At 37.3% G+C, this 13,652-nt stretch overlaps 1 protein-coding gene across 7 annotated transcripts in view; it reads left to right on the forward strand.

Moving 5' to 3' along the window:
• The window catches only part of NFATC3 (nuclear factor of activated T cells 3), a 97,984-nt gene that overhangs the window by 29,145 nt on the left and 55,187 nt on the right, over positions 1–13,652 (forward strand). For all 7 annotated transcript variants that reach the window (XR_002831819.1, XM_006099460.3, XM_006099459.3 and 4 more), the window contains exons 2-3: positions 7,086–8,223; positions 11,133–11,295. Coding sequence is in view for 6 of the 7 variants with exons in the window: in XM_006099460.3 (XP_006099522.1) it covers positions 7,086–8,223; positions 11,133–11,295 (1,301 nt within the window). In the remaining variant the exon portion in view is untranslated. The remainder of the gene's footprint in view (positions 1–7,085; positions 8,224–11,132; positions 11,296–13,652) is intronic.

Raw genomic sequence — 13,652 nt, forward strand, 5'->3', positions numbered from 1 at the left:
GCAGGGCTTGGGCGGGGCGGGTCGCATGGGATCAACAGGGCGGGCGGAGGGAGCAGTTATGGCTGCTCTCAGTCCCGTTCCCAGAGGCTCTGCTTCTCAGAACCCCGGCAAAGGCTGCAAATCTCGGAGAGAAAGCTGCCCTCGCGTTTCAACTCATGCCAGACAATCCCACTTCTCCCGTTTGAGTCTGAGTCCTTAGAGACTCGCCCGGATCTGGAGCTCAGAGTCTGAGACTCCCTCCTGATTGAAAACGACAACCGCGCCCTCAGCCACCAGCCCGCTTTTCGCGCGCTCCTCCGCACCTTTAAATTTTCCACACTGCGCCTCTTCTGAGCCTCGGTATGCTGTTCTCTTTCCTTCTAGTTGAAGAGTCTGTCCTCGGCCAGCCTTCCTATGGTTCTGGGTGATGTCCGTTCCGTCTTTTAGTTGTATTTTTGAAGTGGTTGTTTGTGGCAGCAATCTCAGGTGTTTACCTATGCCGCCATCTTGGTCTCTCCCAACTTCATTCTTTTGTATGTTGTTATTCAGTTGTCCCAGCATTGTTTGTTGAAGGGACTGTTCTTTCCCCATTGAATTGTCTTAGCACCCTTGTAAAAAATAGTTGGCCATAGATGTTTTGAGTTTATTTCTGGACTCTCAATTCTGTTCCATTAGTCTATATATCAGTCATTATATGCCAACACAACACTGTTTTGATTACTATAGCTTTGTAGTAAGTTTTGAATTGTGAAGTGTGAGTTGTCTTTCTTTGTTGTTGTTGTTTTCAATATTATTTTAGCTGTTTCGGGCCCCTTTCAGTTCCATATAAATTTGTGGATTGGTCTTTCCATTTCTGCAGAAAAACCCATAGAAATTAATAGGGATTGCATTGACTCTGCTTTGTGGAATATTGGAGTGTTAACAATATTAAGACTTCCAATCCATGAACAAAAGAAATCTTATCATTTATTTAGGTCTTTAATTTCTTTCAGCAATATTTTGTAGTTTTTAGTATACAAGCTTTTTACTTCCTTGGTTAAATTTATTCCTAAGTATTGTATTCTTGTGGAGGCTATTGTAAATAGAATTGTTTTCTTAATTTCCTTTTTGGATTGTTCATTGTTGATGTGTAAAAGCACAATTGAATTTTATGTTTTATCTTCTACCCTGCAACTTTCCTGAATTTATTTTTCAGCTTTGGTTGTGTTTTATGGATTACATGAGACTTTGTATATATAGAGTCATGTATCTGCAAATAGAAATAGTTTTACTTCTTTCTTCCTTAACAATTTGGATGTCTTTTATTTCTTCTTATTGCCTAATTGTTCTTGCTAGGACTTTCTAGTACAATGTTGAATAGCATTGGTGAAAGCTGCCATCTTCTTGTTCTTTATCTTAGGGCAGTGGTCGGCTCCCGAGCCACATGTGGCTCTTTGGCCCCTTGAGTGTGGCTCTTTCACAAAATACCACGTGTGGGCGTGCATCTACCACTGGTGCGAAACTTTGTGGCCCATGCGCAGAAGTCGGTATTTTGTGGAAGAGCCACACTCAAGGGGCCAAAGAGCCGCATGTGGCTCGCGAGCCGCAGTTTGCCTACCACTCCTGGGGAAAGCTTTCAGTTTTTCACCATTAAGTATGATGTTAGCTGTGGGTTTTTCATAAATGCCATTGTTATTTTAAGGAAGTTCCTTTCTATTCCTAGCATACTGAGGTTTTTTTTGTTTTGTTTTGTTAAATCACGAAAGAGTGTTGAGTTCTGTCAGATATTTTTTTCTGTGTCAATTCATATGATCATGTGTTTTCCCCCTTCTTTCTAGTAATATGGTAATTTTTATATATTGAACCACCCTTTCATTCCTGGGATAAATTCTGTTTGGCCCTTTTAATGTGCTATTGGCCCTTTTAATGTGCTGTGAAGTTAGAACTGTGTCACTACAATTTCTTTGTATTCCAGGTAGTAGTGGGAAGCAGTATCTCCCACAGTTACTCAACTCTATACTTGTGTGAAAGTAACCGGAGACCATACATAAACAAATTAACATGGCGATGTTCCAATAAAACTTTATTTGCGGACACCAGAATTTGAATTTCATATCATTTTGTGTCATGGAACAGTATTAATCTTTTTTCAACTATTTGAAACCATCCTTAATTGTGTAAGAATAACAGGTAATAAGTGAGGTTTGGCCTGTGAGCTGTATTTTGCCAACCCCTGCTTTATTGTGTAAAATCATACATAGGCAACCTCTGTTGTCCAGATTACTTGCATGCTTGCTTGGGGCCCCCTGGTGGCTAAAGGAACACAGAACAAATAAATCTTGAGATGGTCAAATTTCTGAAGCACCATGAATTTGAGAAGTCTAGAGTTGGGAATCTGGGCTTACGAGAGTGATGGCAAACCTTTTGAGCTCGGTGTGTCAGCATTTTGAAAAACCCTAACTTAACTCTGGTGCCGTGTCACATATAGAAATTTTTTGATATTTGCAACCATAGTAAAACAAAGATGTATATTGTTGATATTTATTTTATATATTTAAATGCCATTTAACAAAGAAAAATCAACCAAAAAAATGAGTTCGCATGTCACCTCTGACACGCATGTCATAGGTTCGCCATCACTGCTTTAAGACATCATTCTGATTCAGAATATGTTTGCTTCATCTAAAGTTTATTTGGCGGAAAGGTATGGATTTCAGCATCAATCAAACACTGAAATGACATTGATACGATAATTATGTTTTAATGAAACTATAGTCTTTCAAGAACGACTTCCTTTCCCCCTTCTTTTTTTACTCAAAGGGTTGAAGTTTAATAAATTAATAATTTTTGCTACTTTATCAAGTAACATTCTTAAATAAAACTTGATTTTTATGTTTTAACTGCAAGTGTGTGGTGGCAAAGAATTCAGTGACTGCTAAGAATTCAGAGTTGGGTGTTGTCCTCCTTTGAACTAAGGTGACACCATTTTTTAAAAATTGTGATAAAATATACATAACATAAAATTGACCATCTTAACTGGGTTTTTTGTTTGTTTGTTTTTGTTATACTCACCAGAGGACATTTTCTCCATTATTTAGAGAGAGTGGAAGGGCAAGAGAGAGTCAGAGAGAGAGAAACGTTGATGTGAGAGAGACATATCGATTGGTTGCCTCCCACATGCACCTCAACTGGAGCTGGGAATTGAACCTGCAGCCCAGGTACATGCTCTTGATTGAGAATTGAACCCGAGATCCTTCAGTCTGCAGGCTGACGCTCTAACCATTTAGAAACACAGGCCAGAGGTCTCTCATCTATAATAATAAAAGTATAATATGCTAATTAGACCCGACAGCCTAACGACCTTCCGACAACCTTCTGGATGAAGCCGGAGCTGCAAGGGCCAAGCCCCTTGCACGAATTTCATGCATCGGGCCTCTAGTTTTCTTATAATAGTTCAGGCCCCAAACCTGACTTCTCCTTTGCTCACATCCAATTCATTAGCGAGTTGTCAGCTCTACCTTAATAATAATAAAAAACACCTCACTTCTTACTGCTTTTCTGTTTTTACAAGCCATCACCACCCAGGTCCTATGCTCTGTTATTTTGTATGTGGATTATTGCAATAGTCTTTTAAATGTATATCAGATTATATATCAGATCATGACATTACTTTGCTTAGAACCCTACAGTGGGTTCTAATATAAACCATTCATTCTACTGATTTAGGAGGCCTTACTTGACTAGCTAGTGCCCCCTCCCCAACCCTCATCCCCATCTCTTATCATTCTAACCCCTCAATTCTATTCCCACACACTTTCATTTTTATCTTTGTTTTTTTAATATTTTTTTTCTTGATTTTTAGGGAGAGGAAGGGAGAGGGATAGAGAGATAGAAATATCAATGAGAGAGAAACATCGATTGACTGCTTCCTGCATGCCCCCCTACTGGGGATCGAGGCTGCAACCCAGGCATATGCCTCATGGGGAATCGAACCAGTGACCTCTTTGTTCATGGGTTAATGCTCAACTACTGAGCCACACCGGCTGGGCCTCACTGGCTTTCTTGCTTTTTCTCATATACTCCAGAACTACTCCATCCTCTATCTTTAGGCTTTGGCACACACTATTTCCTCTACCTGCAGTGTTCTTCCCCTAGACTTTGTATAGCTCAGTTCCAAATATCCTTTGGCTATCTCCTCAAATATTGGAGAAAGAACCTTTCCAGACTTCCATATCTAAAATAACTTTCTCTCATTCTCTTACTTTATTCACCTTACCCTATTTTATTTTTCCTTAAATCAGATGTCACCACCTGACATATGTTACTAGGATGTAAGTTGAGGATGGGGACTTTGCTTTGTGTACTCTTGTACACAGTCCTGTTTTCAGTGTCTAGAACAGTGTTTCTCAACCTTCCTAATGCCGCGACCCTTTAATACAGTTCCTCATGTTGTGGTGACCCCCAACCATAAAATTATTTTCGTTGCTACTTCATAACTGTAATTTTGCTACTGTTATGAATCATAATGTAAATATCTGATATGCAGGATGTATTTTCTTTTTTTTAAATATATATTTTATTGATTTTTTTTTATGTTTATGGAGAGGAAGGGAGAGGGATAGAGAGTTAGAAACATGAGAGAGAAACATCGATCAGCTGCCTCCTGCACACCTCCCACTGGGGATGTGCCCGCAACCAAGGTACATGTCCTTGACCGGAATCGAACCTGGGACCTTTCAGTCCGCAGGCCAACGCTCTATCCACTGAGCCAAACCAGTTAGGGCTGCAGGATGTATTTTCATTGTTTGCGACCCACAGGTTGAGAACCGCTGGTCTAGAACATAACAGCTATTAGTGGCTGCTAAAAAAATTACTGTTAAGTAAATGATCACATTGCTTCTTGTTTAGGACAAATACACATATATATGGTTGAAGTGAATAGCACAAAGTTAGCACCCCAAAAAGGGAAATAATGTGGATGTAGAAAGAAACTGATTTCTTGGTGACTTTGTTCAACTGATGAAATAACTAATTCTGGAGCTGTCCTACCTTTGGACCTTTTGTTATATTGGATAATAAGTAACCTCTTCCACCCTCCCCCCCCTTTTCAGCTACTTTGAATTGGGTTTTCTGGTTCTTTGAAGCCTAGAAACACCACAGTTCATATAGAGCTATTTTACTACTAAATTTAAAAATAACCTCTTGGGTGGAGAAACTGAAGTAAGACTGATGATACTCATGTCCCTCCAATGTTACAAATTAAAACAAGTCTTTTAAAACAAATGTCTTTACATAGTAGGAGTGCATGTACCTTGGTTGCGGGCACATCCCCAGTAGGGGGTGTGCAGGAGGCAGCTGATCGATGTTTCTCATCGATGTTTCTAACTCTCTATCCCTCTCCCTTCCTCTCTGTAAAAAATCAATTAAAAATATATATATAAGAATTCAATTTAATATTTTAGAGTTAAAAAAATAAAATATAGTATGCCCATCTTAAATTTTAAAAAGGGAAAGACAGGGTAATTGTCATGTATTGAGTTCTTACTGTTAGTCATTGTGTTAGGTTGCTTGTCTTAAAAATAGTTCTATGTGTTATCACTCTACTTACCTCCTGTCAGTTTAATAGAAAAAAACAGCCTCAGAAATCTGAGATTTGAGCAGGTTAAGTTTCACACAGCTATGGACTGGCATAGCCAGGGTTTAAATCTAGGGGGTTTTGTTGTTTTAATAACATGTAAAAACTCTACTGAATATGTTCACTAACAACACCTTAAACATTCCAAAATCTAGGACTTATGGAAATAGTTAAATAGTAGGATGCTGGCTAATCATAGCAACACCAGAAGTCTAAAAATGGGGGTATTAATGTAATGAAACAATGTGATCTTGAGTGCTTTTGAGGAGAGGTTGTGCTTCTCTCTGTTGTATCTATGAACATTTTATCTTTGGTTTCCCAATGATGATCTCTTTGGAAAAAGTGAAGGTATTCAACCAGTACCTTATACTAGGGCTTAGTACTTCAGCCTCTGTGAAAATAGATCATAATTACTTTTTCCTAAAAGTGATGTTGCAAAATATCCTTATTGCTACAAACACTCTCAGTAGCTAATTTGCCAGGAGCTGTTTAGTGTTAAATACTCCAGCAAGGGGTGCATTTAAAAAGTTCAATCCTTATTAGGATTGCTTTAACAATCAATCATAAGTTAAGGCTCCAGTGAATTATTTTCTAGTTGAGGAAAACGACCCAGTGGCATCACAGGACTTTCATAATCTGGTCTGCTATGACCAAAGATGTGAGTCTTGATGGTGTGACTGTGGAAGAAAAAGCTGTTACTGTTAATCATAAAAATTTCCTTAACAAAAAGAAAAGTTATGAATTTTACTGCAAGGAAACTAAGGCCTTGGAAAGACTAAGTGATTTGATTAAGAGCTCACAGTTAATGGCACAGGTAGACTAGAGTCTTGGTCTCCTAAGTTGCATCTATAGTCCTTTTCATGAATAAACTTAATGTGTATACTTACAACTAAAAACCTTTCAAAGACTCAGTTTTATTCTTTACTCTTTTAGCCTACAGACTCCAGATGAGGCTGAATTTATATGATTATATCATTCTATAATTCTATGAATATTTTTTAGAATTACGGATATGATTATTTCTTTTGTAAAGCATTTATTGTTTGCAGATAATGTTTTCTGATTCTCATTTTAGAAAGTATGGGAATAGAAAAACATTATATACATATCTATGGAAATAACCAGATACATTTGGTTAAACATACCACTCTTGATTTTTAGAGAGAAAGGAAGGGAGAAAGAGAAACATCTATGTGAAGTGAAACATCTATTGGCTGCCTCCTGCACACCCCTACAAGGGATTGAGGCCAAAACCCAGGCATATGCCCTGACCAGGAATCCAACCAGTGACCTTTTGGGCCATGAGATGACACTCAACCAACTGAGCTACATCGGCTAGGTCCACACACCACTCTTAATGGAGCTAATGTGCTCCTATTCCCCCTTTTTTCTCTCAAGATTATTATTATTTACTTTCCATCTAGTAATTTATACATCTAAATTTTCTAATTTCTTGTTTTGTTGATCTTTTTTTTTTGTTTCCCCTCCATAGATCTTGAACCAGATGATTGTGCATCCATTTACATCTTTAATGTAGATCCACCTCCATCTACTTTAAACTCACCACTTTGCTTACCACATCATGGATTACCGTCTCACCCTTCTATTTTGTCATCATCGTTTCAGCTCCAAGGTCACAAAAACTATGAAGGAACTTGTGAGATTCCAGAATCTAAATACAGCCCATTAGGTGGTCCCAAACCATTTGAGTGCCCAAGTATTCAAATCACATCCATCTCTCCTAACTGTCATCAAGAAGTAGATGCTCATGAAGATGACCTACACATAAATGACCCAGAAAAGGAATATTTGGAAAGACCTTCTAGAGATCATCTCTATCTTCCTCTTGAGCCATCTTACCGAGAGTCTTCCCTTAGTCCTAGTCCTGCCAGCAGCATCTCTTCTAGAAGCTGGTTCTCAGATGCATCTTCTTGTGAATCTCTTTCACATATTTATGATGATGTGGATTCAGAATTGAATGAAGCTGCTGCCCGATTTACTCTTGGATCCCCTCTGACTTCTCCTGGTGGCTCTCCAGGGGGCTGCCCTGGAGAAGAATCCTGGCATCAGCAATATGGACTTGGACACTCACTGTCACCCAGGCAATCTCCTTGCCACTCTCCTAGATCTAGTATCACTGATGAGAATTGGCTGAGCCCCAGGCCAGCCTCAGGACCCTCATCAAGGCCTACTTCCCCCTGTGGGAAACGGCGACACTCTAGTGCTGAGGTTTGTTATGCTGGGTCCCTTTCACCCCATCACTCACCTGTTCCTTCTCCTGGTCACTCCCCCAGGGGAAGTGTAACAGAAGATACGTGGCTCAATGCTTCTGTCCAGGGTGGATCAGGCCTTGGTCCAGCACTTCTTCCACCATTTCAATACTACGTAGAGACTGATATCCCTCTAAAAACAAGGAAGACTTCTGAAGATCAAGCTACTGTACTACCAGGAAACTTAGAGCTCTGTTCAGATGACCAAGGGAATTTATCACCATCCCGGGAGACTTCAATAGATGATGGCCTTGGATCTCAGTATGCTTTAAAGAAAGATTCATCTGGTGACCACTTTCTTTCAGTTCCTTCACCCTTTACCTGGAGCAAACCCAAGCCTGGCCACACCCCTATATTTCGGTGAGTTGATGAAATGGTTGCCTGTCATTCATCCTTATGGATTATTGGCGGCATGTAAACTACATTATCTATATGGAATTGTTTGACCATTTTTTCTCCTCTTTTATGTTTTTCTGTTTCTTCCAGACAAATAACAAAGTCTGCATTTATTTTCTTCTGAGTCTTAAAAGTATCTTTAGATAGGCTAAAGTTATAATTAAAGTGTGTAGATATGCCCTAACCGGTTTGGCTCAGGGGATAGAGCATCGGCTTGCGGACGCAAGGGTCCCAGGTTTGATTCCGGTCAAGAGCATATACCTCGGTTGCAGGCACATACCCAGTAGGGAGTGTGCAGGAGGCAACTGATCGATGTTTCTCTCTCATTGATGTTTCTAACTCTCTATCCCTCTCCCTTCCTCTCTGTGAAAAATCAATAAAATATATTTTTAAATAGTTTTTAAAAAAAAGTGTGTAGATAATGAATTGTAGATAACAAATTACATTTAAGAATCCCTAGGAGGAATTTTCTTTTTTAATTTATTGATTTTTAGAGAGAGAGAGAGGAAGGGGGGAGAGAGGGAGAGACAGAAACAGAGAGAGAGACAGAGACAGAGACATTGGTTGTTGTTTCACTTATTTATGCATTTATTGGTGGTTTCTTGTATGTGCCCTGAACAGGGATCAAATCTGTAACCTTGGCCATATTGGGACAACGCTCTAACCAACTGAGCTACCAGGCCAGGGCTAGAAGGAATTTTCTTATCTAAAAAAGCTTTTTGTAAAAGATGGATTATAGTATGAATTAAGTTACTAGTAAAATTAATTGGGAATAAGCTTTTTATATTTTTAAGAGTTCAATATACAAATGAAATTTGCCTTTTCATATTTGTGGCAAGTGGTTGTTTTTTTCCCTAATTTTTATCTTTTAACTTCATAAGTTTGATTTTTTTCACTGTGTAGAGGAATTTTTAAATTTTATGTGTTCAAATTTATGGCTTTTGAGTTTTGTGTTATATTTGAAAGTCTTACTCCACTCTCAAATAATTTAAAGATAGATAAAAATCTAATTTTCACATGTTTCTAATAAAGTTTTTATATGTATAATATATGCGTGTAACATAATATATATGTGTTATATTTTATATTGTAAATATTTATAGTGTTTGTACTATATATTGTATTTGTAAATTTTATTTTTTTATTTTTTTTTATAATATATTTTATTGATTTTTTACAGAGAGGAAGGTAGAGGGATAGAGAGTTAGAAGCATCAATGAGAGAGAAACATCGATCAGCTGCCTCCTGCACACCCCCTACTGGGGATGTGCCCACAACCAAGGTACATGCCCTTGACTGGAATCGAACCTGGGACCTTTCAGTCCGCAGGCCAATGCTCTATCCACTGAGCCAAACCAGTCAGGGCATATTTGTAAATTTTATATGTATATATTTATATAGTCTCGAGTCCAGCTAAGGACTGAAGAATAGTGTAATGACTTTATTTTCCAAATGGCTTATCAGTCATAACAATACCATTTATAGAATCTTTCTAGTATATAATTGATTAGAAAAGACAACTTTACCATGTATTAAATCACCACATAGAGTTGGGTTTGTTTACTTTTTTCAGAAAATTTTTTCATTGGTATGAATGTTTATTTATGTATCCAGATCTTTAGAAAAATATAATATAAAATTATAGTTCTGAAGATACCTTTGAGCTCATCACTCTGCTTCTGAAAATAATCTTAATCTTATTAAGGGTTTAAGTCTGCAGAACAACTGCAAAAACTAGCTGAGAGTAATAAAAATTAATATTGTTGAGTTACACAGTACCCCGTAAAGCTAGACTGAGGACAGCCAAGAATCAATGAAATAATTTAGAAATTTACAGTGAGATTAATAGCATTTTAGAAGGTAGAAGAGACCTTAAAAGTCCCATACCAATCATCGAGAAGATACTACTTTTAAAAATATATAAGAGAGGATGGGAGAAGGGGAGAGAGATAGAAACATCAATGATGAGAGAGAATCATTGATTGGCTGCCTCTTGCAACCCCAAACTGGGAATCGAGCCTGCAGCCCAGACATGTGCCCTGACTGGGAATTGAACCATGACCTCCTGGTTCATAGGTCACGCCAGCCAGGCGAGAAGATATTACTTTAATACAAATCATTCTAGCTTTGGGTTCATTAATATTTGACCTATAGCTATATAAGTTGTTTCTTTTCTGATTCTGTATTTTCAGTGTTAGTATATTTAAATGAATCGGTAGCCCTTTAAGCTGTTGAAATTATCTTACTGATCATTTGAGATGCTGCAGTGATAGGCCTTATATTTTTAAAGCCAGGTATGTACTAAAATTAAAATTTTACCTCAAACTGCAGTACATTGCTAACTATAATCAATATTTTAGAGAGACAGGGTAAAGAGCAATAGGAAGGAAATGGGGGGAGCCACATGTACAGTAGACTGACTTTTATAGCCTGACACCAGGGAGGAGGACATATATCCTGAGACACAGGGGCCTCTGGATCCTTGAAGAGATACTGATACATATACAGAGATGTGCATCTTTCTTTAAGAAATCAAATTATTATTATTTTGATTGTTTTTGTACTTATGCACACACAGTTGAGAAACAGTTACAGTTTTACAAATGTTAGAATTTGTCCTTTTTTAAAAAAATACAGGAAACTAAAGATGATAAAATCAATTTTATTTTTCAGGCTAAGAAATGATCATTAAATCCATTATTTCTTTAACACCCACCATATAGGATGGTGTAACTTATTAAGTGAAGCTTTACTTTGGAATAGTTTGTTTTTAAGACCACAGGAAGAAGTGTTGGTGCTGACAATAAGTGATTTGAATCACTGCTTGGCAATAATAGCATGGTGAAATGTGTCTTTCTGTGTTTTGTTTATAGCACATCTTCATTACCTCCACTAGACTGGCCTTTACCTACTCATTTTGGACAATGTGAACTGAAAATAGAAGTGCAACCTAAAACTCATCATCGAGCCCATTATGAAACTGAAGGTAGCCGAGGAGCAGTAAAAGCATCTACTGGCGGACACCCTGTTGTGAAGGTATGCAAATACCATACATCTGTTAATGATGGAGTCTATTCAGTTAGGTACTACTGAGCCTGGAGAGAGAAAATTCAAAACCAAAAAGCCTCTGTTGAGGTTTTATGTCCTTGTTGATATGGCAGCACTTCCACATTGAGGTTTTTTTGTGTGTGTTTTATTTTTGCTGGGCTAAAAGATATTCCTCCTGGATCGACTCTGCACCTGGGGAAACTCTAGGGAAGAATTACTTTTAAAGAAATATTATTTATTACAGCAATTTAGAAAATCAAATGAAAAAAAATCACCAGAGTCTACTACTAGTTATTTTTGTGTTTTCCCCATTCCTTCTCCATATCTGTTTATGTAGTTTCATTAACTATTTTTATTTATTTATCTTAGTTGTTGAGAGTATTACAGATGTCCCCCATTTCCCCCCCTTTACCTTCCTCCACCTGGCTCCTTTCCCACCCCAGGCCGTCACTGCACTATTGTCTGTGTCCATGAACTATGCAAGTGATGATATTTTATATGATATTGTTATGTGTGCATTTTCAGTTTGAAGCAATTTATAGTATGGAAATTTAATTTTGTATTTTTAGTATCCCTATAATGTGTTGTCATGATTCTAATATATTGGAATCCCTTCCCCCTAAGTAATTTAGTAGAACTGATAATAGAACTACTCTTATTGAAGCTGTTCTAGTCTGTCCTATAGTGTCCTTTGGGCTTTAACCCTCCAGATTTAGTTAAATTAAGCAGGCACAGACCTTTGCTATGGAAACGATACAGAAACATAACAAACAACTTGGCTTACTTTCTTTTATGAAGCAGAGGGTGGCCTGAAGAGAAGTATACTGATACTAGATGAATGTTTTTAAAGAGTAGTGTGAATATTAACAAGAATTTGTTTACTGCCTGTAACATAATGCTCCTCTGAAAATGGGGTGGGATGATAATCTAACTTATTTCATGTTCTTTTAAAATTCCCAAGATGCAAAGGAGAAGCCCCATTTTTCTTATGCAATAGTATGTACACTTGGAGCAAATGTTGGCCAAAATATATGTTATGAAATGTATTCCCTTTGAAATTTTATATGCATGATTACCTTCCCCTATTACTGGTTCATTTTACTATCGAAGTATAAAGGACAAGTGGCTTATGTCTTTACCAAGCAGGCATTAATGTGAGTCATCTAATATGACTAGGATACTTCGGTATATAGTACTTACTGGTACGTTATGTGATATTTGGGTAACTTAATAGATAGCAATAAAATTTTTTATTTGTGTTCTTTATTTTAGATGTAACTACTTCATTTTGAACACCTACTTTAGTGGCTATAATTCTTATTTAAATAGTTCTATTGGCTAACCTCATGAGTTATTTTGCTCCAACTAGTTGTACTCTTATTCCAAAATTCATTCATTCAATCAACAATGACTGAATGCCTGTAATGTGGTAGGTACTATATACTAGGCTCTGGAGATGACAGGATGGATACTGTCCCCTTCACAGTACTTAGAGGCAAGTGGTAAAATTATTGGTATTTCTTTTTCTACTAAACACTTGGTTCCATAGAATAATTTGTCCAATTTAGGATTAAATAAGAAAGAGCAAGAAAAAGCAGGTATAGCAGAAAGGAGTGGATAATCATGTGTTAACCATCAGTTGGGGTAGTTTCCTGATCTTTCTTAACTTCAGTTACTTCATCTGTAAATTGGAAAAAATGACATATACGCCACAGGAGTTTTAGGGTTAAATGAATAATTTAGTTAAAACAGTATATCACTACTTTCTACCTTCACTTTTTCACCTCTATAGAATTGTGGATAAATTTCCTTCCGCTTTGTCACTTAAACATCTGCCTCCATACAAACCAAAAGAGAAAAATGAATTAAGTTAACTTGTGTGAATATGCACACATATCCCCTCACTGTTGCCATTTCTTCTTTAGTTATTGACTTATTTATACTTTATTTTGTATTGTTTCTTTCTGGAATATTTTCCATTTAATTAAAACTTTAATATTTATTAACTTACACCAAAATATATATAAAGAAATTACAACAGAAAATATTGATAGATTTCTTGACCATATAAACATAGAAAACTGTAACTTCCAGTTAAATATAGTAGGTTGAACACATGTTTTTCTTTATTAGGAAGGAGTCAACCTTCCTAATGCCACGACCCTTTAATACAGTTCCTCATGTTGTGGTGACCCCCAACCATAAAATTATTTTCGTTGCTACTTCATACTGTAATTTTGCTACTGTTATAAATCGTAATGTAAATATCTGATATGCAGGATGTATTTAGGCCACCCCTGTGAAAGGGTCGTTCAACCCCCAAAGGGGTCGCGACCCACAGGTTG

Source organism: Myotis lucifugus, unplaced genomic scaffold (assembly GCF_000147115.1).
Source record: "Myotis lucifugus unplaced genomic scaffold, Myoluc2.0 scaffold_274, whole genome shotgun sequence".
In the NCBI taxonomy this organism is placed as follows: domain Eukaryota; kingdom Metazoa; phylum Chordata; class Mammalia; order Chiroptera; family Vespertilionidae; genus Myotis; species Myotis lucifugus.